The sequence below is a fragment of the Gymnodraco acuticeps genome, unplaced genomic scaffold (assembly GCF_902827175.1).
Source record: "Gymnodraco acuticeps unplaced genomic scaffold, fGymAcu1.1, whole genome shotgun sequence".
Lineage (NCBI taxonomy): Eukaryota > Metazoa > Chordata > Actinopteri > Perciformes > Bathydraconidae > Gymnodraco > Gymnodraco acuticeps.
Window position 1 is genome coordinate 146,513 of NW_022990226.1, and position 23,901 is coordinate 170,413.

At 43.6% G+C, this 23,901-nt stretch overlaps 1 protein-coding gene across 1 annotated transcript in view; it reads left to right on the forward strand.

Annotated features, from left to right (window-relative positions):
• Positions 1–780: 780 nt before the first annotated feature.
• The window catches only part of pcloa (piccolo presynaptic cytomatrix protein a), a 61,362-nt gene continuing 38,241 nt past the window's right edge, over positions 781–23,901 (forward strand). Inside the window, 5 exon segments of the mRNA XM_034218882.1 lie at positions 781–1,223; positions 3,269–4,565; positions 5,975–7,009; positions 21,012–21,209; positions 23,628–23,901. Coding sequence (XP_034074773.1) covers positions 1,018–1,223; positions 3,269–4,565; positions 5,975–7,009; positions 21,012–21,209; positions 23,628–23,901 — 3,010 coding nt within the window. The 5' untranslated portion in view covers positions 781–1,017.

Below are 23,901 nucleotides of genomic sequence, written 5' to 3' on the forward strand. Positions count from 1 at the left end.
AATGGCTAGTATTGGATAAAGATGTTACTTATTTTACATACCCTGGGAAATAGATTATTCATCCTGGGATATAACACTACTGAGAGACTTTGTATTTTGAAATCTGGGGTGTGTGTTCATACAGTATGAACCTCCACAAGCCTTTCACTGGAGCCCCAGATATTTGACCTAAAAACGACTACCCTCTTCTTTTAGTCGCTCTACTTTAAAACCACAATATAGGTCTTCAGAAAAGCATACATAATCTCACCTGTTCACCAGCTTGGATTCTTTAAACAATAAAGCCAGACACGTTGGGCTGAGTAAGTCCCCTTTAAACATATTTCCCCCCCGCTGATGTCTTCTGATCACCTGTCAGAGGCGGTTGGAGAGTGTGCGTAAAGAGAACCAGTGTTACATAGGAAACCACGGAAGAAGTAAAAGTTAGGTGTCAACATAAAAGCTTTACACATATTTATTGGGGTTTACGATAAATGCAATGTTTAGATGGTGGATTAAAACTAGAAATGTTAAGTGAAACTTTGACATATTCCATTCATCTGGTAGGCTACACCTATGGCTTAGTATCTGTGGAGAGTCGTAGAATGTGTTTATATTAAGGTACAATTTTGAGGTTGTCGTTAATTAGCCTGCATGTTAAGCAGTTATGTAGTCTAGATTATATTATTTTAAATGTAATTAGTACCTTTTTGACAATTGCCTTGGATTTTATTTTGCAAAACCTACCGGAAACCACCGGTGACTGTGAGCAGTAGTAAGACGGAGACCCCCTCACGGAAAACTGTGGTAACTGTGGTGTAGCCTACAGCTGCAGAGATGCGCGACACAGAAAAACAAGGAAAATGAGGGAAATTGAGGGAGATGACAGGAGAGGACGGTAACCACTGAACACACATCATCTGAGAATGTTTCCACACACGGAGGAGCACCGTCGTCGCTGCGCACTTCGGACATAAAAACGCGGACAGGGCTCGGATCGTACATTGATCCGAATACAGGGGACGGGAGGGGTCGATCATGGGGAACGAAGCGAGCCTGGAAGGAGGCGAAGGGCCTCTGTCGGGGCTGCCGGAGGGGCTGGCACCTGACGGGAAGGGAGGCTTCGTCCGGGTCCCCGAAGGGACTCCGGTCAACCTGGGCGACCTGAGCGAAGAGCAGAGGAGGCAGCTGGCCGCCGCGATGTCAAGGGCGCAGGGCAGGCAGCCCGGAGGCGCAGCACGAAGGCAGGGGTTTTTTACCAGCATTTTCCCGTGCTCTTAAATACACACTGCTACGAGAGAGAGGAACGAGTGGATGTGTTTTGGTTGTGTGAAGCATCATTTGGAAAGCGTCTCAAGGAAGCTCGTTCACGCCCATGTTGGAGCCTCCTAAGAAATAATTGTATTCTGAGAGCTCACCATAATGGCTTATTATCATCTGATGATATGCATGGCAGAAAAAAAAGGTTTCTAGCCTAATACAGCTCTAATATTAGCTGGGCAATAGATACGCTGCCGCTTTGGCCATTGTGTATCAGCTGTTTGTACAAGATGCACAAGCCTCGTTCAAACTGCTCGACATCCGATTGTTTTCTTAGATTGAACGTGTTAAATTAGCCTGAATTGGTTTTAGTGTCCACGGTATTTCTCTCTGTGTGAGATCACAGCGTAAGGGACACACCTCCAATATTTGTGCGAAATTTTCGAAATGCCTGCTGGGTATAAAATCTGTCGTGCCCAGAGCTTTTTATTTCTTTTCTTTCTCATCTGAATGACGTGTGAACACCCAACTAAACAAACTCTCCACCTTTGTCGGATGTATCCACTCCCTACTATTACCAACTAGAGTTCTGAATCTCGCATACATTGGATTTCGAATCGGATGTATGGAGACTGTGATGGGCTGTGGAGAGCTGCCAATGAAAACAATGTGCTGCCAGATCCACGATACTTTAGATGTTGAATGATACTTACATGATATACAGTAATATGGAAATATTCCTCAATATCAGACAAAATGACATGATGTACATCATTTTTCATTGGCTCCGATTTGGGGTAGACTTGTATTTATATCTGAGCTAGAGACTGGGGGAGGGGTGCATCAATATTAATATGACTATTAATAGAACAGCAGTGTTAATGTAATCACCCTATAGTAGACATTCCTAATGCTGCTGCTTTCTGATATTTCTTCATTTAAAAGTAGGATTTCATCTTGTGTTGTTGAGGCCTTTTCCTTTTGAGTCTTGTCGCTGTCCTTGGTGCTGAAAAACAGCCCGCAGGCGATTGAAGCCCAGGCATTGCAACAGCAATACTTACAATGTGTACTGGGCTCCCACAATGCAAAGGCTTCTATTACTCAGTACCCACTGTAAACAAATACATAAAATTCAAATGCTGTATTCATTACTGCATTACACTTTATTGCCTGGTAATGTAATTTAACTCACACAATGGCAGAAGCACTATAGGGACTTTCAAACTGCAGGCTAAAATAACACTAGGTCTGTATGTTGCATTCCCACGTCATACAATAACACAACATTAGCCCATTAGTGCATTGATGCATTTCTCTAAGGATGCCGTTGACTTTCACGCTCATGCTGAGCAGTGTGTGTAGGTTGTATGCTGCCTCTCAGCCTGAGCTAACAAAGATGTCTCATCTTACCCCCGCGGAGGCGAGCATTTCCCTTTCTATCTCACTGATCTACACTCCATGTCATTCAGCAGTATTCACTTTCCTGTCAGCGTTACCCCAGGGCTGCTCGCTACACATTCTCTGCTCACTGATGTGTTGAAAGGGCCTGAGATTAACAAAGGGCTAGGTTGATGGACTTAGCTTAGCACAATGAAGCTACATTAGAGGGAGAGGGGTTAGCAAACATCCTGAGCAATTATGTGTGAGATGGAAAAAAAGCAAATGGAATGAAAAGACAACTGATACTCAAAGTTTGGAATATTTCAGACGGCATTAGTGTTTTGTTTATTATAAGGCTTATTATTCAGCAGAGACAGCTGGTTAAGTTATAGTCTTCATGATTTTAATGTCAGAGGGTGGCCATCAAATACATGGAAATGCAAGGATAAGGTAGGGAAAAGGAGCTAGAGTTTATTTCAGAAACATCTGGTCTTAAACTCTCATTAATAGTTGGCTCTGTTTTAATTGAGGCTCTGGGTCAGCTGTGTGGGTTTATAAGATGTTCTCACAGTGCTTAACACCCACAACATAAAAACCCACATTACAAATAAAATCACTGCTAACTAATCTGTGTTTTTCTCTTTTCCAGACCGTCAGAATCAGATACCCAGCGTTCCCAGCAGGTTGGGGCCTCCAGGGGCCCTACAGGTCTCAGTAAGAGTCGCACTGTAGACGCCTTCAACCAGGGTCCACCGGGAAAGGCCGCTCCGGGCCGCAGCCCCTCGTCCCTCAGCCTTTTCGAAAACAGATTCCGGCAGGAGCCAAAAGACCCAGAGAGCAAGTCCTCCGGGATGTTTGGCTCCAGCTTCCTGAGCGGGGCCAACCCCCTCAGTGCCATGACCTCCTCCGTCTCCTCCTCCATGTCCTCCATTGGCGACACCGTCAATATGCCCAAGTTTGGAATGTTTGGGGATGAGGCGGAGGGGGGCGCAGCCGCAGCGCCTGAGTCCAAACAGGGAGGTAGGCCCCCTGGCAAGGGCCCTCAACAAGGGCCGGGGCAAAAGGGACCACAACAGGGAGGACCTCAGAAACAGGGTCAGGGTCCTCCTGGACAGGGGCCAAAGCCAGGGCAAGGACCCCCAGGCCAGGGACCAAAGCAAGGTCAGGGACCACCAGGCCAGGATCCAAAGCAAGGTCAGGGACCACCAGGCCAGGGACCTAAACCTGGCCAAGGTCCACCTGGGCAGGGACCCCTTGGGCAGGGTCCCAAGCAAGGTCCAGGGCCTCAATTAAGCCAGGGTCCGCCTGGTCAAGCACCTAGGCAAGGCCAGGGACCACCCGGCCAGGGTCCTCCTGGCCAAGGACCCCCAGGACAGGGACAGAGACAAGGACAGGGACCACCAGGACAGGGGCCACAATCAGGCCAAGGTTCTCCTGGTCAAGGTCCTCCAGGACAGGGACCACCAGGACAAGGGCCCAAATCAGGCCAGGGTTCTCCTGGTCAAGGTCCCCCTGGGCAGGGACCCAGACCGGGACAGGGACCACCAGGCCAAGGGCCCAAATCAGGCCAGGGTCCTCCTGGTCAAGGACCTCCTGGGCAGGCCCCAAGGCAAGTTCAGGGTCCGCCAGGCCAAGGACCCCCTGGGCAACAAGCCCCAAAACCAGGTCAAGGACCACCAGGTCAAGGCGCCAAACAGGGGGCCCCTCCTCAGCAAGGACCTGGAAAGCAAGGGCCCCCAGGTCCTGGGGCTCAACCTGGGGAGCCAGCTAAGAGCGGAGGGTCTCCTGGTCAGCAGGGGGCTGGAAAGTCTGGAGGGGGTCCCTGTCCTCTGTGTAAGACCACCCAGCTGAACGTGGGCTCTAAGGACCCCCCCAACTACAACAACTGCACCGAGTGTAAGAACCAGGTCTGCAGCCTCTGCGGCTTCAGCCCCCCCGACTCAGCGGTAGGTGTCAGATTTCCAAATGATGATTATTCAATGATGAACAAAATTGCAGTATCTCACCATGTATACTGGGATTGATCTCATAATAGAGAAGACAGTCCATGTTATTGAGTCAGGGAGTGGGACATTTGTATCTGTGTGTGAAATATCAAAGTGCCAAATCAAGTGTGCTATATAGCCATTACACTGCAAATATGTCATTCTTAAACATCTATTACTCTAATCTTCAGAGACTAAACTAAAGTGTTTATTGCAAAAAGTGAATCTTGAAAGTTGAATCCACCTTGTCAAATTGAAAATCAAATGAGTAAAATAATACGATTTCAAAAATAAGATCAAAAATAAGAATTCTTACTATATTATTAAACCCCACATTAGCCTGTTAGCAGCATGTTGCTGTTCTCTGAGCCTGGCGGGGGGAGTGCATCTCATGAGAGTGGCACATTTGAGAAACAGAGGGACCATATGGACCCGGGAATGTTGACCAAGGTGACTCATGTCATGGCCACAGGAAGAGACTGTGCCAGGCAGTGAGGACACTCCGTCACATAGGGACTGTAAGCACTGGTGGGCCATGACTACAGCACAACAGAATGCCCGGTTCCTTCTGCTTAAGCCTCTTCTGGGGGCGTGTTATTATGCAGATCGATCTGCAGTTGGGGTCACTCATTGAGCAGCTCTATGTATTTCTGTTTGCAGTTACAGTATCCTATACAGTTTACACTTCTGTTGGTTGAATTGACCTCATCTCTGTTTACACATTATGCAATGAGTATTACACCCAAAAATACACACATTGTTTTGAGTAAGTGATCCAATAGTCAACATTGTCCCTTTTTAACACTGTGGTTTGCACACACTGAGATACTCTAAACATTGTGGTGTAGCCAGGCTTTTTTGGAACAGGCGTTCAGATATACTGTGTGGGCAGAAGATAGACAATGAAATGCATTTGTTTAAGCTGGTCCAACATTTACAGAGCCCATGCTGAATAATAAGAACAAACATCATTGATACATGAATAGTATTTACACACTTTTTCTTTTTGCTGAAATAAAAGGATCATGTAAAAATCCCAGGGTTTTTCTGATTTAGTTATAAACAAACATTTATTATATAATTTTCTGGACTGATGAGTATTTATGTAACCGTTGGCAGATTTAAATTCTCTCATGTTGTAAATAGGCAATTTGGCTAGGGGAGAAAGGATTCAGCAACTTTTTTAACGCTAATTGGTGTCTTTATTTTACACTAAACCAAATGGTTATTTTAGGGGTTTAATTAGGTATGCCTGCCTGTGTATCCACTGTACTGTAATTAGTCATTACACATGCCGTTGATGTTTGTGCTCATAACAGTGTGCTAATGTGTTCCAGTCAAATCTAACCCATCTTTTGTTTCCTGCGCAGGGTAAAGAGTGGTTATGTCTCAACTGCCAGATGCAGCGAGCGATGGGCGGTATGGACCCCCCCGGCATGACGAAGCCCAAACAAGGCTCGGCCCCGCCCTCGCCCCAGAGACAGGGGCCTGGCAAGCCTGGCAAGCTGCTGATAAGGCAGCAGAGTACCTCCGACCAAGGGTTAACACCTCCGACCACACCCAGGCAGAAATCCCCTACCTCTCCTGGGCCGCTTTCCCCGGGCTCCTCGTTGGGAGGGTCCCCAAAGATCGACCCCAAGACGGGCCGTCCCATTCAGACCAAGCCCAGTCCCCAGCAGTCTCCAGCTAAAGCCAAGCAGGAGTCCAGCTTCTTTGGGGGTTTTGGAGGTATCAGTCTGGGAGGCTTAACAGATACCAAACCTGCGGGTGCTTCTCAAGCTACCGAGTCTGTTACAGGGAAACTGTTTGGAGGGTTTGGCGGTTTGATGGATTCACCGAAGCCTCAAGCGCAGACTGCCCCAAAGCAGGAGGAGTCGGTGGCTGGGAAGTTGTTTGGAGGTTTTGGAGGGTTGACAGAATCAGCTAAACCTCCCGCTGCTGCTTCTCAGATGTTCAGTTTTGGTTCTTCACTCTTGAGTTCAGCCACAAATATCGTCTCTGGAGAGGAAGAGAAGAAGCCGGCAGTATCTCCGCCTGGGTCGCCACCAGACTCTGGACCAGGTTCCCCTATGGATTCTGAGCCTGGTTCACCACCTGACTCCCCCTTCTCTGCTCCTGGGTCGCCTCCTGATTCGGACTCTGCTCCTGACACTCCACCTGCTAAGTCCAAGAAACCCCTCAGAACCCTTTCTGTGGAGCAGGGGGAGAAGGGGCCAGCAGCTGAACCAGCACCTGCCCCTGAACCAGCACCTGCACCTGACCCAACTAGCAAGGAGAGCTGCCCTCTCTGTAAGACGGAGCTGAACGTCGGATCAGCAGACGCCCCGAACTACAGCTTCTGCACCGAGTGCAAGAAGACAGTTTGCAACCTTTGTGGATTTAATCCTACTCCCCATTTAGGAGAGGTAAGAACTTCATTTTTCTTAAGGTTCCTGTGCCTTCAGCACTCTGCACCTAAGAGTAATTTATGCGATCTGTCGTGTATTAATAGAACGCAAACATCCTCTCGATGTTTCATTGAAATAGGTCACAGTAAAGATACCATCAGGAGGATGGGCTCTGTGTTTTCCCCACAAGCACATTGCAAAGTACTCTGAAAGGAGGATAGCGTGTTATTATTTCAACAAAGTACATACATTTACACCAAATTACCGTTGCACACATTTGACTTCAGTAAATGTGATCAGTTACGCTGCATTTTAACAGTCTCTACTACCAAGCTTTCTCTAGGGGAGAGGTCAGCCTGAAGGATAAATGAAATAGTTTTGAGTGGACGTCTCATCATCAAAGAGCACTTCCAACAATTGACTCTTAAACTGAATACTAAGCACGAGTGTGTGTGTTTCTGTTTCAATATCTGCTTTGTGTGTATTCTTATTTGACCGAATAGAAACACTTTCTTCCCATTGACTATACTTTTATTGTGAAATTTGGTATAAGCTTCTTTGAAGTGTGTAATGCTTGTATGTTTGCTTGCTAGTGTTTGTGTATGAGTGTGTTCTTTGTTTGTCTAATGATGACGTGGAAACACTTTAGGCCGTCTTATCTCCCGAGGTGTGGGGACTGGTTTTCCTGTGTTTCTGTGGTGTTCTGTCTCATATGGAAGTAACACGGTACTGTGAGATTCACTGAGCAGATGGCACTATGGTGTAGGATCAGTATATTATGTGAATATAGGCCAAAGAGTGCTTTCGTATGAGTGGTTTTTCAGCATGCAGGCAAAACAGATTTACATATGCTCGTCGAAATATTCCATATGAAGTACCTTAGTTATTGTCTACTTTGTCATTTGATTATCTTTTCTGACATGACCATGTGATTTAAGGTACAGCTTTATCCTGTATTGAGATATGAAATCACAACTTTGTCAGGTGGTGGTTTCAGTGTGGTAATCTGCTGTGTAGTCCTGGCTCTATTAAGAACCATCTCTAACACAGAATATAACTATAGCAAAGCTTAAGACATGTTTCTTTTTAAGTGTTATTGAGTACGCATTAAAGGTGCTGGTCAGCTAATTATTTAGTTTGAATTCATTCTCTTGTTATTAGAGGCTAGCTTTACCCCCTCTTTTCCTGATGTTGTGCTAAGCTAACGTATCATGTAACTCAATTTCTGAAAATGTCTCACTATTTCTATGCCTGTTTGACAAAGACAATCTGGAATATCATTCCTGTGTATGTACGTGTGTCCTTCCATGCCACTTGTCTAATGTATAATCACCAAAATATAACATAGAAAGATAGAAGTTCTCCCCTGACTCATTGCTAAACTAGCACTCCAAAACAAGATGGCCGCCATAAAGACTACAATTCTTTACGGTCTGTTTCTTTTTCTGTAACCTTAATTTGCACACGCTTGCTGGTTTAATGAGCAGCTGAACCCCACAATCACTTAATTGAGGCCAAGCATGGGGAAATATGTAATTATGCTGAAAGAGATGAGCATCCAAGCCACTGATGCTCTAATTGGATATAGATCCTTTCAACACCATGCTGTTTCAAAGCCAGAACTGCCAGCCAGTAAAGAACGATGTTGTTACAAATTGATACCGTACAAGAAGGATGAATCATATTTGACTCCTCTAGGACTGAATACAGTAAGAATATAATGAGTATAAAACAGTGTTACCTTGTAAATACTGGCTGTAGGAGACACACACAACACCTTGGTTGAGTCATCGCCACCCCCCACCCCCCCCCCTACATACTGTGCCTCGCTTCTTTGTCATTGGCTGTAATAATGCCAGCTGTCAGCAGGGGTTCACTTGCTGACGCATGTACATGTACATGAGTGTGTGTCGGAACTGAGCAGTATGTTTTATAAGCAAGACTGTTGAGATTGTGGAGTCTGGGCAGGGCTGCTGTGAGCCTCCACACTGTAGGTGGCTACAGTGTGTGAGACTTTGGGATCCATGTCCTTCCATGGGTAGGGTTAGGGTTCATGCATACCGTATGTGTCAACCGGCGTGTGTGTGTGGGCGTAATTTCTGATGCTTAGAAGGATTTAAAGTACAGCAGGAAGCCAGTCATTTCTATCGAGGCTTGATCCTTGACTCTGTGCGTAATCCTCATCAATACGAGTCGTGAAAATAGGCTCCTTAGAAAAAAAGCAGTCACCTTCTTTATTTTCGTCTTTCTTTTGTTGAGTTTTCTGTCACCTTTTTTTTAATAATCTTTTTATAATTTCCTTCTGTTTTATGTATTTAATCTTTTTAAGGCCGAGAGGAGACACTCTGGATACCAGCAGTGTTGTTTGTGCTTATTCTCCTCTTAACTGCAGTGTTTCTGTCAGACTCTCCCTTAGTGGTGCTATCCCTTTGCCTTTTTCACAGTCGCTCCTTTTGATGTAGGGAAAGTCTGTCTAGCACTGCTCAGTGATGTCATGTTGCCCTTATCAGTACTGAGTGTGCTCGTTGGAGAAGTCTTATGTAAAATGGGAGAGGCACCACTTTGCTATCAAGCACAAATGAAAGAAACTAAGATAACAGTGTGGGTTGCAAGCCAGATACATCTTGTACCACCTTACACCAAATAATATATATAATAATAATATTAAATAATATCCCATCTTTCTGACCAAACTCTCTGGAATATGGAGAGTTACCGCTGTGTTTGCATGATTTCTTGGTGCCTGCAGCTTATGATCCAATCATAGATACAGTGACTTTCATTTTTCAGTCTGACATGTGCACCATTTTTTTACATCATTTTAAATTATGATTCATTTTGAGTTTACAGTCATGTTTACTCACTAACAGATAATGCTTTGCTGTAATACAGTATATCAAATGGTCTCCTTGGTCTTAATTATTGAACACTGTACTGTATGGCTGAAGAAAATGTCCTGGTTTGCTAATTTGCTGTCTTGGCAAGAATTAAATGTGATAATTAAAACCTTTTTTATGTCTGTAAGCTAAATATGAAGAAGCAGCCGGTTAGCGTAGTTTAGCTTAACATTTGTATGAACCTTTATTGTTTAATTCATTTATTTATTTGATGGTTTTTATGTTTGATTGTATTTATTCATTTTGTCTTATGTATTTTATTTTATTTTGAACGCAGAGGGTTATCATTATTTATTTTTTATTATCATACCTATGTTACCTCCTTGTGTCCCTTTAATTAATATATTAGGTTTTTTATGTTGCATGTGTTCAAAAAGGTTTTACCATTTGACCTGAAGAGAATTTATTGCGCTTTAAGCTGCACCTGGGGTATGAAAAGTGCTATATAAATAAAGATTTATATTCGTAATAATAATACATAGATAAAGGAATAAGTTGGGTAGGTAAGAATGGAGAAACCAGCTCGAGTGCGCTAGAATTTGAAAGTACGCAGCCGAAAGAAATCTGCCCCTTCCTTCAGACTTCCTTACAGAGCCCCTCCTCCAACACACACGAACGCGCACATGACCAATGAGGGCACGAGATAAGTTTGTGCACAGATGGAAGGCTGACAGGCAGGTAGGCCATCCAGTTATTTTAGCCGGGCCGGCTCAGATGATTGGTCGTGCTTTTTACAGTACTACAGCTTCCACAGATGACATTTTTTAATGTATTTATTGTGAAAGCATTTCATGTATTCATTGCTATCGGGATATTAAGAGCATTCCATGGAATATAACAAAAAGTGTTTCTGAAGTGAATTACCTACCCCACCTTTAAGGCAAAACATGGTTATAGTAACGTGTGTTTCCAATGACTAGATCTCAGTTAATTCCATGTGTTCAATGTGTGTTGGTGCTTGCATGTTTTCGATGTTTAGGCCCATGACTTGCAGCTCACATCTCTGAGGCTTGTTACGCCACTCCCTACGTGGTGTTCCCTGTGTCTTCCTCCCTCATTGTTATTCTGTGGCCGTGTTGAAAGAATCACACTACCTTGCCACAGTCTGGATCCTCCTGAGTCTATACTGGCAGAAAAAGGCATACTTAGAATTGAATTGGAGGGATGAAACCCCTCTTTAATGGTCACACATGCAGAGCACACAGCACACACAGGGAAATGTGGCCTCTGCATTTAACCCATCCTAGTACCAGGAGTCTAGTACTAGGAGCAGTGGGCAGCTATTGCACAGCGCCCGGGGAGCAATGCGAGTGGGGGGGGGGAAGGGGGGTGTCCGGTGCCTTGCTCAAGGGCACCACGGCAGGGCCCAGGAGGTGAACTGGGACCTCTCCAAGTAGCAGTCCACACTCCATATATGGTCTGTTCGGGGACTTGAACCGGCAACTCTACGGCTCACAGTCCAAGCCCCTACTGACTGTGCCACTGTCGGACAACTTCACAGTCATACATGCAATACACACATGTGTACACAAACAGCCTAATTCACACACACATGAAGTCAAGGCTCTAAAAAAGCTCAGCCTGGCATTGTTTGTTTTTCTCTTTACATAATCTGTCCCATCTTGCAAATGCAATCCAAATGTGATTGGTTTTGTGATTCATGTGTTTAATCAAGGCTGGTCTGTATCTGACACCATACAGTCCAGTTGCCTCACAGCTTTGCCATCACTTGCCCAGGAGGCGGAAGTGTACAAAAATAGCCACAAAAGAGTCACAAAGGGGAGAACACAAGCAACTGTGGGGCAGCTCTCTCTCCCTCTCTCTGTTCGGATCAGGGGAGCACAGGTTCAAACCCCACTACAGTGAGTCAGCATGTCGTTGTGTCCCTGAGACACTTCACCCCAAATTGCTCCTGTGGGGATTGCCCACAGTATTAAGTATGTAAGTCGCTTTGGATAAAAGCGTCTAACAAGTGACATGTAATGTAAACAAATGTAACGTCACTTAGACAAAGGCACTGTTTACCAAAAAAATCTTTAAAGGTCCCCTATTGTACTCTTTTTCCACAATATATTATAGGTCTCAGATGTATACAAAACATGTCTCTGAAGTGTTTGGCTTGAAATACCAAACAGATCGTGCATTGTAGCATCCCATAATCCCCTCTGTTGTCGCACTGTTTCAAAAGTGCTGATTCTGTGTCTGTAGCTTTAAATGCTGATGAGCTGCTGCTGGCCACGCCCATCAGAGAGATGATTGGTTAAAAAAAACACAATGGTGCTCTAGGAGGAGATTCAGGTGATAAGGTGGGCGGAAGTTACCTTGGTTGGTTATTGGCTAATGGTTACACAAACCAAAAAAACATTGTGACATCACAAAGTGACCAGAATCTGATCAGCTCATTTTAGGTTTTATATAAATGGATCAGGACAAAAAGAGAGAGAATCTTTTTCCTGAAACTTTCAGAATGTCTTTACACAGAGGGGACACATGTTGATGTATAAAAGACATAAAAAAGTGGATTTTGCTTAATAGGTGACCTTTAAAAAAAAAGAAAATGTTGACGGTACATTGTTGATTTAATACATTTTATTAGATTCAACGTTTCAGTTTTTGAAGTATGTCTGATGGCAATGTTGTTTTCTGTTATATTTTTTCCTTCAAAAAGTCCCCCACATGGCCACCTTTTGAAGGCTTGAAATGGATCGTATTTTTAGCATTAAGGTGTTTTTGTGTGTGTGTGTGTGTGTGTGTGTGTGTGTGTGTGTGTGTGTGTGTGTGTGTGTGTGTGTGTGTGTGTGTGTGTGTGTGTGTGTGTGTGTGTGTGTGTGTGTGTGTGTGCACGCAATGCATTGGTCTGTCTGCTGGAGAAGTGTTCAGTTCATTTACAGTAGTGTGAATGCTGGGACATTAATATGAATTTACTGTTAACATCATATATCCTTGCTTTGGCTGAGTGATTGCACACACAGGGTGAATGAGTAGTCTTGTTTGCCCTATTTACCAGGTCCAGGACCCTGTTCAAGCTGTGACAAGTGGTTTACCATTGTTTTAGAAATTGCTGTAATTGAAATGAGCCGCCCTCAGGCTCTGCAAACAGCCTCTTCTCTTTCTTTTGAAACGGCTCACCCCGACAGCTCCACTCCATAATTAATTTAAATGACTCCTTTCTAATTTTCTGGTGCTTGCAAAGGGCCACATTTTAGCCATTGAGCCCTTAGTGCCAAAAAAAGGGTGGGTGGGGAAGAAAGCCAAGACATCATGTGTGCCAGCACTGAGCCCTGCTTAGACTGATGATACCCCATTCACACCAACTGTGTTTCAGGGCCGGTTCGGAGCTGGAGCTTGAAAAGCACCGGGTTTTCCTGTTCACACCGCAGCAGAGCAGCCTCTTAGCTCCGGAATCTGGTTCGTTTCAAGCTCCAAAAAATTGTCCGGCTAGAGCAAAAGCACCGCATACGTCACGCTTACGTCGAGGCGGGGGCAGGGGCGGGATCAACTCCTGAACATCAACAAAAAGCCGGCGTTTTATCCAGCTTGTACACAACGATGGAGAAACTTAACAAGCAGCAGTGATCCACTGAAGAGACCAGCTACCTACTGGGAATCTGGTCTTCCGAAGAGGTACAGAGGAAGCTGGAGCACAATCGGCCATTGTTGTTGTTGTCGATGTCAGCTGTGAGGGGTTTCCGCGCGGTTTGGCTTTATGAAGCAGGCACGCAAACGGTTACGTCATGACGCAAACGATGACGCAATGACGCAGCACCAGTCGGACTCTGGGCAGTGTGGAAAAAACCGGAGTTGCGTTGGTGTGAATGAGGTATTTGAGGCAGGCAGAGACACTGACACTCGATAACACACACATTCTGGCAGCGCCCTCATCTAGTTTGCACAGGCTGTTGTATTTACATCCTGACTGCTTGCCCCCTGTAGCACAGTGACAGCAGAACTTCAGTTTAGAGTTTAAAAAGTAAGTTGGCACTTTGGATGGAGTGTCTGACTTTGACATCTCCCTAAAAATTGATATTCAATAGGTGCGGCCAACAACAAAGCCAGGATTAGGAAATGGCTCTACCTCAAGAAATCATTTCCATGCATTAAAACCTGAGAAGAAAATAGATTAGGTTTTTTTTTTCTCACACCTTTCATCCTTATTGGATAAAAAGGGAATGCAGCTGGAATGCACTTGTTGGATTGACAGATATAAACGATCCTGGTCACAAACTGCCCTTTAAGGTCTCTAAATATACTCATGCATAAAACACAACACTATACTAGAACAAAGTAAGGAAAAAGCACAGAAAACAGAAGAGACAAGAGAGAATACTGTGACATAAATACAAGTCCGGCAGAGGAGTCAAGACGATAAAGAGAGGGGGTCACAAAGGATGTGGGTGCCGGGTAATGCCGCTCTAAGCAGGGCAGACCACGACGACCTGAACATTGTGCTCCGTCGTGACTCACTCCTCTGAGCCACATTAAGAGCACCTATAGGCAGTAATGACTGTCATTGCAGTAACATGTGATGAAGCAGGAATTGGGATATCATACAGTAGTGTAAGAAGGAAAGCTGTTTTATGTGGCTGTGTAGGGTTGATTAAAGTCTGTGAGGCAGAGTTGCATGTAACTTGTAAAATCATATGTTATATTTCATGTTAAAATGCCGTAAATGTCAATACATGAAATGCAAAATGTTCATATACAACATACAGTATCATGTGGTCCTCTATATGGCTGTATGTAATGAATATATACAGCCACATTAATTAACATTCTCTGATAATTGCAGTCATACAGTTACATTACTGATGAACCCAAAACATTTGTATGGAAATCAAACACATGTATCAGCAGGTTACTAAAGTTAATGCTAATGGTGTATGAGGCGACTTGTCATTATAATGTTTAATATGGACTGCCAAACCAGCTCTAAGCAGGTGGAACTAATGTGATTTAAGGAAGCATATGTATTGTGATACCTAGACTCAATATGAAAATATCTATCTTGCTGTATGCAAGCTGTATAAAGGTGCCCGTTATGTACGACACATGCAGACAGATTATGAGGTGGGTTGCAGATAAACACACACAGCTCCAGACAGGAAGTGCCCTGAAACGAGCGTCAATCTCCTTAATCCCTGGGCTCAGAGTAAATAAAGGCTCTGTCTCACACCTCTTGATTTGTGTTAGACTCATACACACTAACGCACAACTATTTCCCCCTTTTTCACTCAGATGGCACTTTAATATCAATCCACAATGTAGAAACACAGTCTGACATTAGTTAAGAGAGAACATGTATTGTACTGTAAATCATCAGTGAGATTTGAGTTGGGTAAAAGATGGATTTGTTTCCAGAGAATGTTTGCTCAGATGGCTTTTTGTGGTTTCCTACAGCACTCTGCTTCACTCACATGCATCTAGGATCGGACCAGTTCAACCACAGCCCACTAGTGCTGGTAACTAAGCTGCTGGAGGTTAAAAGTACTTTTCTCAGAGGCTTTTTGAAAGAACAATTTGATTTATTCAACTTACCCCTCTCAGATTTGGCTGCTCATTTTGGGATTGAAGCCAGCATTATCCTGGTCCAGTGCCCAGTTTTTTCCAGCCTTAAGGCTATCACTGCCAGTGCCCACATAACATTTAGTTTCATGACTCAAACGAGCATTACAACACACACGAGCATGGTTCATGTGTAAAGGGCGCATACAGCACATTGAACCGGAGATTGGAACATCTATAAGAGAGAGATATTTATTAGGACAGAGATCTGTTTTGGCTTGAGCTGATGCTGTGATGTTGCTTGTGCATTATAATTAAGAAGGCCACTCAGTACTGCTCATCAATGAGGAAGGGGGCAAAGACCTCCAGACACCACTTTAAGCTTTAGCACAAAAAGGTGACTTGACCAATGTTGTAGGAAAGCTGTACCAATATTTTCAACAGCTTTATAATTAATACTAGTGCAGTGTCTGTCAGAAATGTCACTTCCTTGTGTCCTAAATAATAACAAGTTTGTTGAGAAAGCGTATAAATAGATGTGTGCTGTAACTCTCCAGCCTGTCTTTCTGTTGTCTAATCTGTTGTTGAATGTGAGTGACGTTAAGCAACCAGTTCCCAGCATGCCGTTCAGTGTTGTAACCGCTAATAGGGTTCCCTTCTTAAATCATTACACCGTGTGTACGTATTGCATATTGGCAAATATTTTTGAACAATTAACTAGGATAGCTGGCCATAGAATGCCATTCAAACTGCATATTCCATGCTGGCTGGTACTGCGCTGTGATTGGTCGTCTACACTGTGCACACCTGGTCGCAGGTCTCTTAGGGATACGTCACATTTGAATAACTTGTTTTAAAATGTGAGATGTTTCGAGACTAATTCGCATTTATGATTTGGTCTTGCCTTGTCAGACTAGTACCAATACATTTAGTTTTGGAATAGTCCATTTTCAGGGGGGAAATATCCATATTTGCCTGTTGTTGAGAGTTAGAGGAGAAGGTTGATATTTGACCGTTCTTTAATATGAAGCTCCCTGAGTCTAAAGAATGGAAACAGGCAAAAAACATCTAGTTTTTATTATTCTATATTGATTTTATTTACAATGAAATGTAATGATTTAAGGTCACTCCACGCATTCACCATGAACTGCAGCTTGTCCTGATTTCCTGGCAATTCATTGGCAGATTTCTAGGGTGATAATGTTAAGCTGGTTGGCAGGAGGTGGTGTTGAGTCGCCTCCAATGACCACTAAGCTCCTTCGCTTGCTTCACCCTTTCCCTCACCACACCATGCTCCTTTTGTTTGAATCCTCTTTGCTTCCCTCCCCTCATCTCTCTGTCTCTTGCCTCTCACACATCATTATCACCCTCTTCTTTCATCCCCTCTACCTCCTTTCTTCTCTCATCTTTCTTTATCCATCTGTCCCATCTTCCTCTAAATCCTCATCTTCTCCAAGTGTCAGTGCCAGGCTCTGTCTAAATGTAGATGGGTAAACCCTGGTAGGATCCACAGTCTTAATCAAAGAGCCTCACCGACCTTCCCAACACTCCAATTTCCAGTTGGGAACAATAACCGAACATAAGTATGGCTACAGCCAATCTCGTCTCAATATCTGCTTTCTGTCTGCGGTTTTCAGTCCGTCTACTTTCTGTGTCCTTGGAGAAACTTTGAAGAGAATGGAAAGTTGGAGATGAAGCACTCACACTGAATGTGTCTTGACTTATTTACGTATAAGCTTGTATTTGTTTGAGAAACGGTGGGAAGAGGAAGAGCAAGTTGTCATTTCTCTCCGAAGTATTTCACGCCTTTCATCTGATATGACAACAACGTCAAAACTCCTATCTGTGGCTGTTGGTATGTGTTAACGTCCATGCACATGTGGTGGTTATGTGAGCGAGTGACTCCCCGGCTTTTATGAATCATCCAGGCTGCATCACAGCAGATTCTCACACAGACGCTCCACATTGCTTTGAAAACTTGCAGCAGGGAAGATTGTTATGCAAAGATACACCTTCTCGTTATATTAATGATTACAAGGCAAAGCTGCAAGAGAAGAGTGTATCATCCCCGCTAATTTAGACCACTCCATAAATTACATTTGTGATGTACAGTATGTGTCCTGGTGAGAAGGCTTATCTGATGATAAAAGACCAACTAGGTCCTAACCAATGATTGTTGTCGTTATATCATAATCTATTCATTCATTTTGGCCACGCTAACAGCTAGGGCAGCTGATTGTAAACTTTTTTTAGATGGACATTTCTCAACTACCAGACGGATTGCAATTGAATTAAGCACACACATCCATTGTCTTCAGAAAAATATATTCACTTACAATGATTTTATCGGCAAATCCTTCGCATTTCAAATGAATGACACTTTTTATTTGCCAGAAACTTAGACAGCAATGACCCAGAGAGCAGGCTGTGTGTTCTTAGGTATAAAACAATTTCCAAAATTGGGATCAATAAAGTATATCTCATCTGACAGTGCCTTTTTGAGATAGAAAACTTCTATGCAGACATCTGAAACAATTGGGTTTCTAGGTATTACATTTTCCTGAATTTGTTGAATTCCGATCAAAGTCATCTTGTTTAACTTTAACCCTCCTATTGTCTTTGTTTTCCCCCCCCTTACTTTGGTGTTTGCGGTCAAATTTGACCGGTCCTGTTTTAACTGCTATACATTAACACAAAAACCATTAATCATCACCAAATGTCATTTAACACCCTTTCAAACTGTAAATATTTTATCAGACTACATGAACAACTGCAGTAAATATACAAAGAATAGATCCATGTGATCCATGTGGGGGGATGGGCACATAAGAGCGGGAAATGTGTCAAGTTGTTCTGTGTGTGCCAGGTGTGATTCATGTGGGGGGATGGGCACATAAGAGCGGTCAAATGTGTCAAGTTGTTCTGTGTGTTTGTGTGTGCCAGGTGTGATTAATGTGGGGGGATGGGCACATAAGGGGGGGGGGGGGGCACATCTAGAGTATGTGTGTGTGTGTGTGGGTGTTTGTGTGTGTGTTTTATCTGATCTGGATGGTTACTAATTCCTTTTCTTTATGATGGTCATTTTTGACCGGGAACACCATGGGTGTTACAAAGTTGACTAAATCATCCAAAATATAATGAAAGTGGTGATCAGCAATTTCATATGTTCAAATGTCTACTGTGAAGGATATCATAAAGCCTTAATGCAATCGAATGTAAAACTAAAAAGTTATGATTGATGAAAGTAGTAAATCGGTCAGATTTGACCCGAAGACAACAGGAGGGTTAAGTAAAGCCAGACTGACGTTTCAGGGTGACAGCTGTTAGACTTGTCAGTAGGAAATGCATTAAAGATGGACACTTAGCAGTTAAAGAAACATATCTGCTTTAACAGAGAGGTTATTCCTAATGACTTAAAAGAGGGCAATTTAGTTGTGCACAGTAGCTATTACAAACACAGTGGCCAAGGTTTAAGTGTGCCTGTGGGGATGTGTTGATAACGTCGGTGATGACTGGCTCTGGAGAGGCTGAGGCTGACCGGCTGTCTGACTGAGTGGGTTCTGCTTCCCCTATCTGGCGGCCATCTCTTCGGCTCTGATTGTCTGCTCTCTCTGGTTTAACTGATAGAGCCATCAAGCTTGAGAATCTCAAGTCCTCCCAGCAGTGACAGATGTTGATAATGCATGCTTTATTACTCAAATACACACACACTCACATCTGCGCTGTGCCCATCATCATGTCTGAAGATTAACTGGATTTATGTCAAGTTGGGACCGTAACTCACTAATGTCAGCAAACATGCATGTTTTCCTTTCCTCTTTTGCTTATTTCATCTTGTGGGTGGCAATTGCAAGTATGAAATGTTTTCCCTGTCAAGAAATGTTTGCTGCTTTTTTATGTTGGGTGTGTGCCACAGATATCTGGTGTCATTCTCTCAAGACTGCAAAAGGATTGAAACAGGGCGGCTCATGCCTTATTTACCCTGATGCTGCTGCTGCGACATCCTCCCTCTTTCTTCTGTGCCTGCAGAGAGGTGGCTCGTCTGTGACAAGGCTTTACAGGCCGGCTGCGATCTTCTCTGAAGCCCGAAATGTTGCATAAACCCCACTGTTAAGCCAGGCCAAGGAATTTCTTAAGGGGGGGTCAGAGGCGTATGTTTGAGCACTTCAAAATGTGAAAGGAGCTGTAGATACATGCAGGCTGGTTTATAACATGCTGACATTTTACCCTTCTTTTTTGTAATACTTTTTATTTATCGGTTTATTTAATTAAACAGATGCACTTTGTTCAGATTATAAACTCATATTTTTGTATACAGTATAAGCAAATCAAAACAGACAAACCAAAAAAAGAACAAAAATCTAGCTAAAATACAACATTAAATACAAATACAACAAAAATCTAAGCAGTAATATGTTATGTTAGATTAAAGGTGATAATAAAGCAACATTTCCCCCTTCTAAGAGTTATTGTATGTGTGTGTGTGTGTGTGTGTGTGTGTGTGTGTGTGTGTGAGAGTGTGTGTGTGTGTGTGTGTGTGTGTGTGTGTGTGTGTGTGTGTGTGTGTGTGTGTGTGGTGTGTGTTGTGTGTGTGTGTGTGTGTGTATGCACATATAGCTGTGTCAGGCACATCAGAAAGTGTGCGTGTGTGTGTGTGGTACTCATAAAACATGTTCTGGCCTGGTGCTATGGCTATTTGTATGTGTTTGTTTGCACTGTTTATAGCTCCAGTATTATTGTTCTCATATGCAAGCCCATTGATTGTTTGTCAACACTTGTATTTCCACTTAAAGCACAGCAGTGCTGGATATAAAACTCTAATAATAGCTGCAGCTCTTGATTTATAGCCCTCATCAGGGCCTTTAGGTGTGGATGTGTACGCCTCGGGCCCTGTGTCTAAGTGAATACCTTGGGAATATGCAACAATTATCAGATTGCAAGGACAGGACAGATTTAGCAGAGCTCTAAAGATGACGGATTAGGCATCGGTGCCACCAGTTTGTTTCTCAAAATGCAATGCTGTAAAGATTCAGGTGAGGACTATATCACAGTGGATTTTCAGGAGGAGATGATGGTATTAAAAAGAAAACGGCAGTGGGAAACTCCTTAAATTGGCCTTTGCTCTGCCTCAGCGTTTGCAGAGATGTTCAAGGATCTAAAATAAGATGCTCAGGGTGCAGAGAGTCTTAGGAAAAACTGTCTCGGTTCAGTGAAGGAAGCCTTAACATAGCCTATACACACCATTAAAGTACACAATCAAAGAAAAACACTTTCAAAACAGTTTCTCTGTCTGCTACATGACATGCCTGCCCAGGCCACCCAGCCCTTTCTGACATGCATTGGTAAACCCAGCCCCATTACCATACATTATGCATAGGTCTGTCTCTTAAGTCCGATACATGTAAAAGCTTAAAATAGCATGCCTTGCACTGGTGCCTCGTCACAGTGACGTTTTAACTACGTGGAAACATTTGGTTTCACATGACTGTGAAATTCAAGTCATTTTGTGTTATTCAGAACATCATATAAATGGTTATATGATGTTAAAATGTTAAAAATGATTGCAGCAAACATAATGAATTCCTAAATACTTACAATGTGTTCTCATCTTTGTCTTACAGAAAGAATGGCTCTGCCTCAACTGCCAGACACAGAGAGCCATGTCTGGCCAGCTGGGAGACGTGCCACCTCCAAACATGGCTTCCCCAAAGAAGCAAACACCTGCTCCTGCTCCCTCCTCCACCCCTGCCCCTGCTGCTGTAGATAGGAAACCTGTAGTAGAAGCAGCAGACCTAACCCCACCAGCTCCTGATACCAAGGTATTGCCTGAAAACATTCCCACACCTGATCTTGAAGCCCCTCTTTCCGTTAGCTCCCCTCCTCCTGATAAAATCCAACAGGAAGCACCACAGTCAAAAGAACAACCACTAGCAGCTGAACCAGTGTCTGAGCTTGTAGTTCAGCCTGAACAACAAGGTCCGATTTCAGAGAGTGCAGTAGAGAGTGTCCCTGCAGTTCAGCAACAGCAGATTAGCTCTGATAATGCAGCAGAGGATCCTCCTAACTCAGAGACAAATGTGGATCAACAAGCACAGAGTTCACCTGTCAGTGAAATCCCAGCAGGTGAAATACAGAGTAGCTCTGAGAATGCGACAGAGGACTTTTCTCCTCCTGTGGAAAGTGAGGTGCAAAATGTACTGACTAATACAAGTTTAGATGAGACAACTGTCCCTGCTGAGGTAGAAACAGAGCCAAAACTTGAGATTGCCCCGAGTGAGGCTGCAGCTCCCCTGACAGATATTCTTCCAGAAGTGACACCTAATTCAGTTGTGGCGAAACCTGCCTTGATTCCAGAAGCAGTCTCACAGGAAGGCCCTGTTCAGGTCGATCCAAAGCCAGATTCTTCAGCTACAAATGTAGAAGAGGAGAAAATAACAGATGTAGAACTTGATAAGCCAAGTGAAGAACCCCCTATAGATGAAACTACGTCTACTCCACCAGATACAGTAGAATCAGCTTCTAATGTGGAGCAAACAGACATCACAAACCCTGAAGCCGACAGTATAGCACCTGATGTTAAAAATGAAGATGTACAAATAGAAGCAGAACCTATAGAAGATAAGCAAGTACTGATAGAAAGTCCTCCTCCACCTGTGGTTGAGGTTGAGGAAAATGTAGCTCCTGCTGTCAAAGTTGAGGTCCCTAAACCTGACGAGACACAGCAAGAATTGCCACCTAAATGTGTAGAAACGGATAGTCCTTCACTGATGTCAGAAAACATTCACCCTGTCTTAGCTTCAGAGGAGAATAATGAGGCGAATAAAGTGGAAACTAAACCCATAGAAAAAGAGGAGGAGCCTTCCGCACTTGTCCCAGCAGATAAGTCACCTTCTGTTGCTCCAGTTGAAGGAGAAACCAAAGAGGAAACAAAAGAGGAGATTGTTGTTGTGGATAAAGTTAATATTGAAGAAGAAGAAACAGCTAAGCAAAAGATTCCTGATGAGGAATCAACAGTTCCGATTGAAACGGTTAATGATAATGCTGACGGAAAAAATATTGAGGAGAAAGCTGTAGAAAAAGAAGTTGTTGAGGAGATAGCTGTTGAGGTGACAGTAAATGAGAATACTGACAAAGCCGTTAAAGATGACAGAGTTCCGGAGAATGCAGCAGCAGAGAAAGCTATTGAGGTCAAAGATGATGAAGGGAAAGCTTTTGTAAATGAGGCTGTTGAACAGGAAACAGTTGGGAAAGCAAATGACCAGAAACCCCTTGAGAAAGTTGATGAAACTGAATCAAGTCCAGTACCTTCCTCTACTGAAACAACACATGTTTGTTATATAATAGAGAAGAGAGAAACAGAAATAGCAAGAGAGCCAGCTCCAACTACTGCTGAACATATCCAAACAGCTATAGATACAGTTTTAAAAGCTGGTGATACATCTGAGAAAGTTGTGGATGCATCTGTTCCCCCAACTCCTGATGACAGGAAAGAGATAGAACATGTTGATGTCAAGGAATCATTGCAAAGTGTAGAGACGGTGTCATCCTCAGCTGTCATTGGTGAGACAGAAGTCAGAGATGTAGCCGGTGAGGAGAAACTTGTTCAGGATGAGGCAGAAGCTGGATCTCAAAATACAAACAGTATTGCTGAAAATCAACATGAAGTCAAGAAAGAGACGTTGACTCTGACAGGGAGTGATAATGAACCACTTGAGAAAGTTGCAGAGCAAAAGGTGTCAATCAAAGAGGTGGAAGAACAACCTGATAAAATAGAGGATGAGTCACAAGCTGTTGCTGGCAACATTCAGGAATCAGAGAAGGTATCAGAGACAAGCGCAGTGTGTGACAAAGATAGCAATGCAGAGTCTAACGTAGGAAAGAACGCAGAATCAAAGAAGGATGAAGCTTCAGAGACAGATTTAGAAAATGGAGCTGTATCTGCATCAGAAGCAACAGTCCCCGTAGCAGAACCTGAAATCCCAATGTCTCTAGTGAGTGGGCATGACAATGAACCCAAGGAGGGGAACACTAACGTGGAGGAGAAAGAGGAGGCTGTAACCCAGTCTCTGAGAAAGCCCAGTGATGAAGATGCAGTCGCTGAGGTGACCATAGTATTTAGCACAAGTAGTGGTATCATTCATTATTATCTTTGTACATCATCTGTTTTATTTCTGCAGATTTTAACACACCAATAATCTCTATGAAAAAAATAATGGCGTCTTTTTTCAATCCAATAGGTAAAAACATTGGAGACCTTGAAAGAGCCTGCAGGGAAGGATATGGTTGCAATGGATAGCAGTCCCACCAGCCCATCAGACCTAGCTAAGCTGGAAAGCTCAGTCCTTCCAATTCTTGAGGCAAAGTCAACCACACAACCAAATGATGATGAGGAGAAACTAACAGACACTTTAAAGTCCAGACGTAAATTAGAGGTTCTTCCTCTCTCACTAGACTCCCCAAGCTCAGAAGATGACAGAGAACTTTCTGATAAGAATGCCAAAGGCACCACAA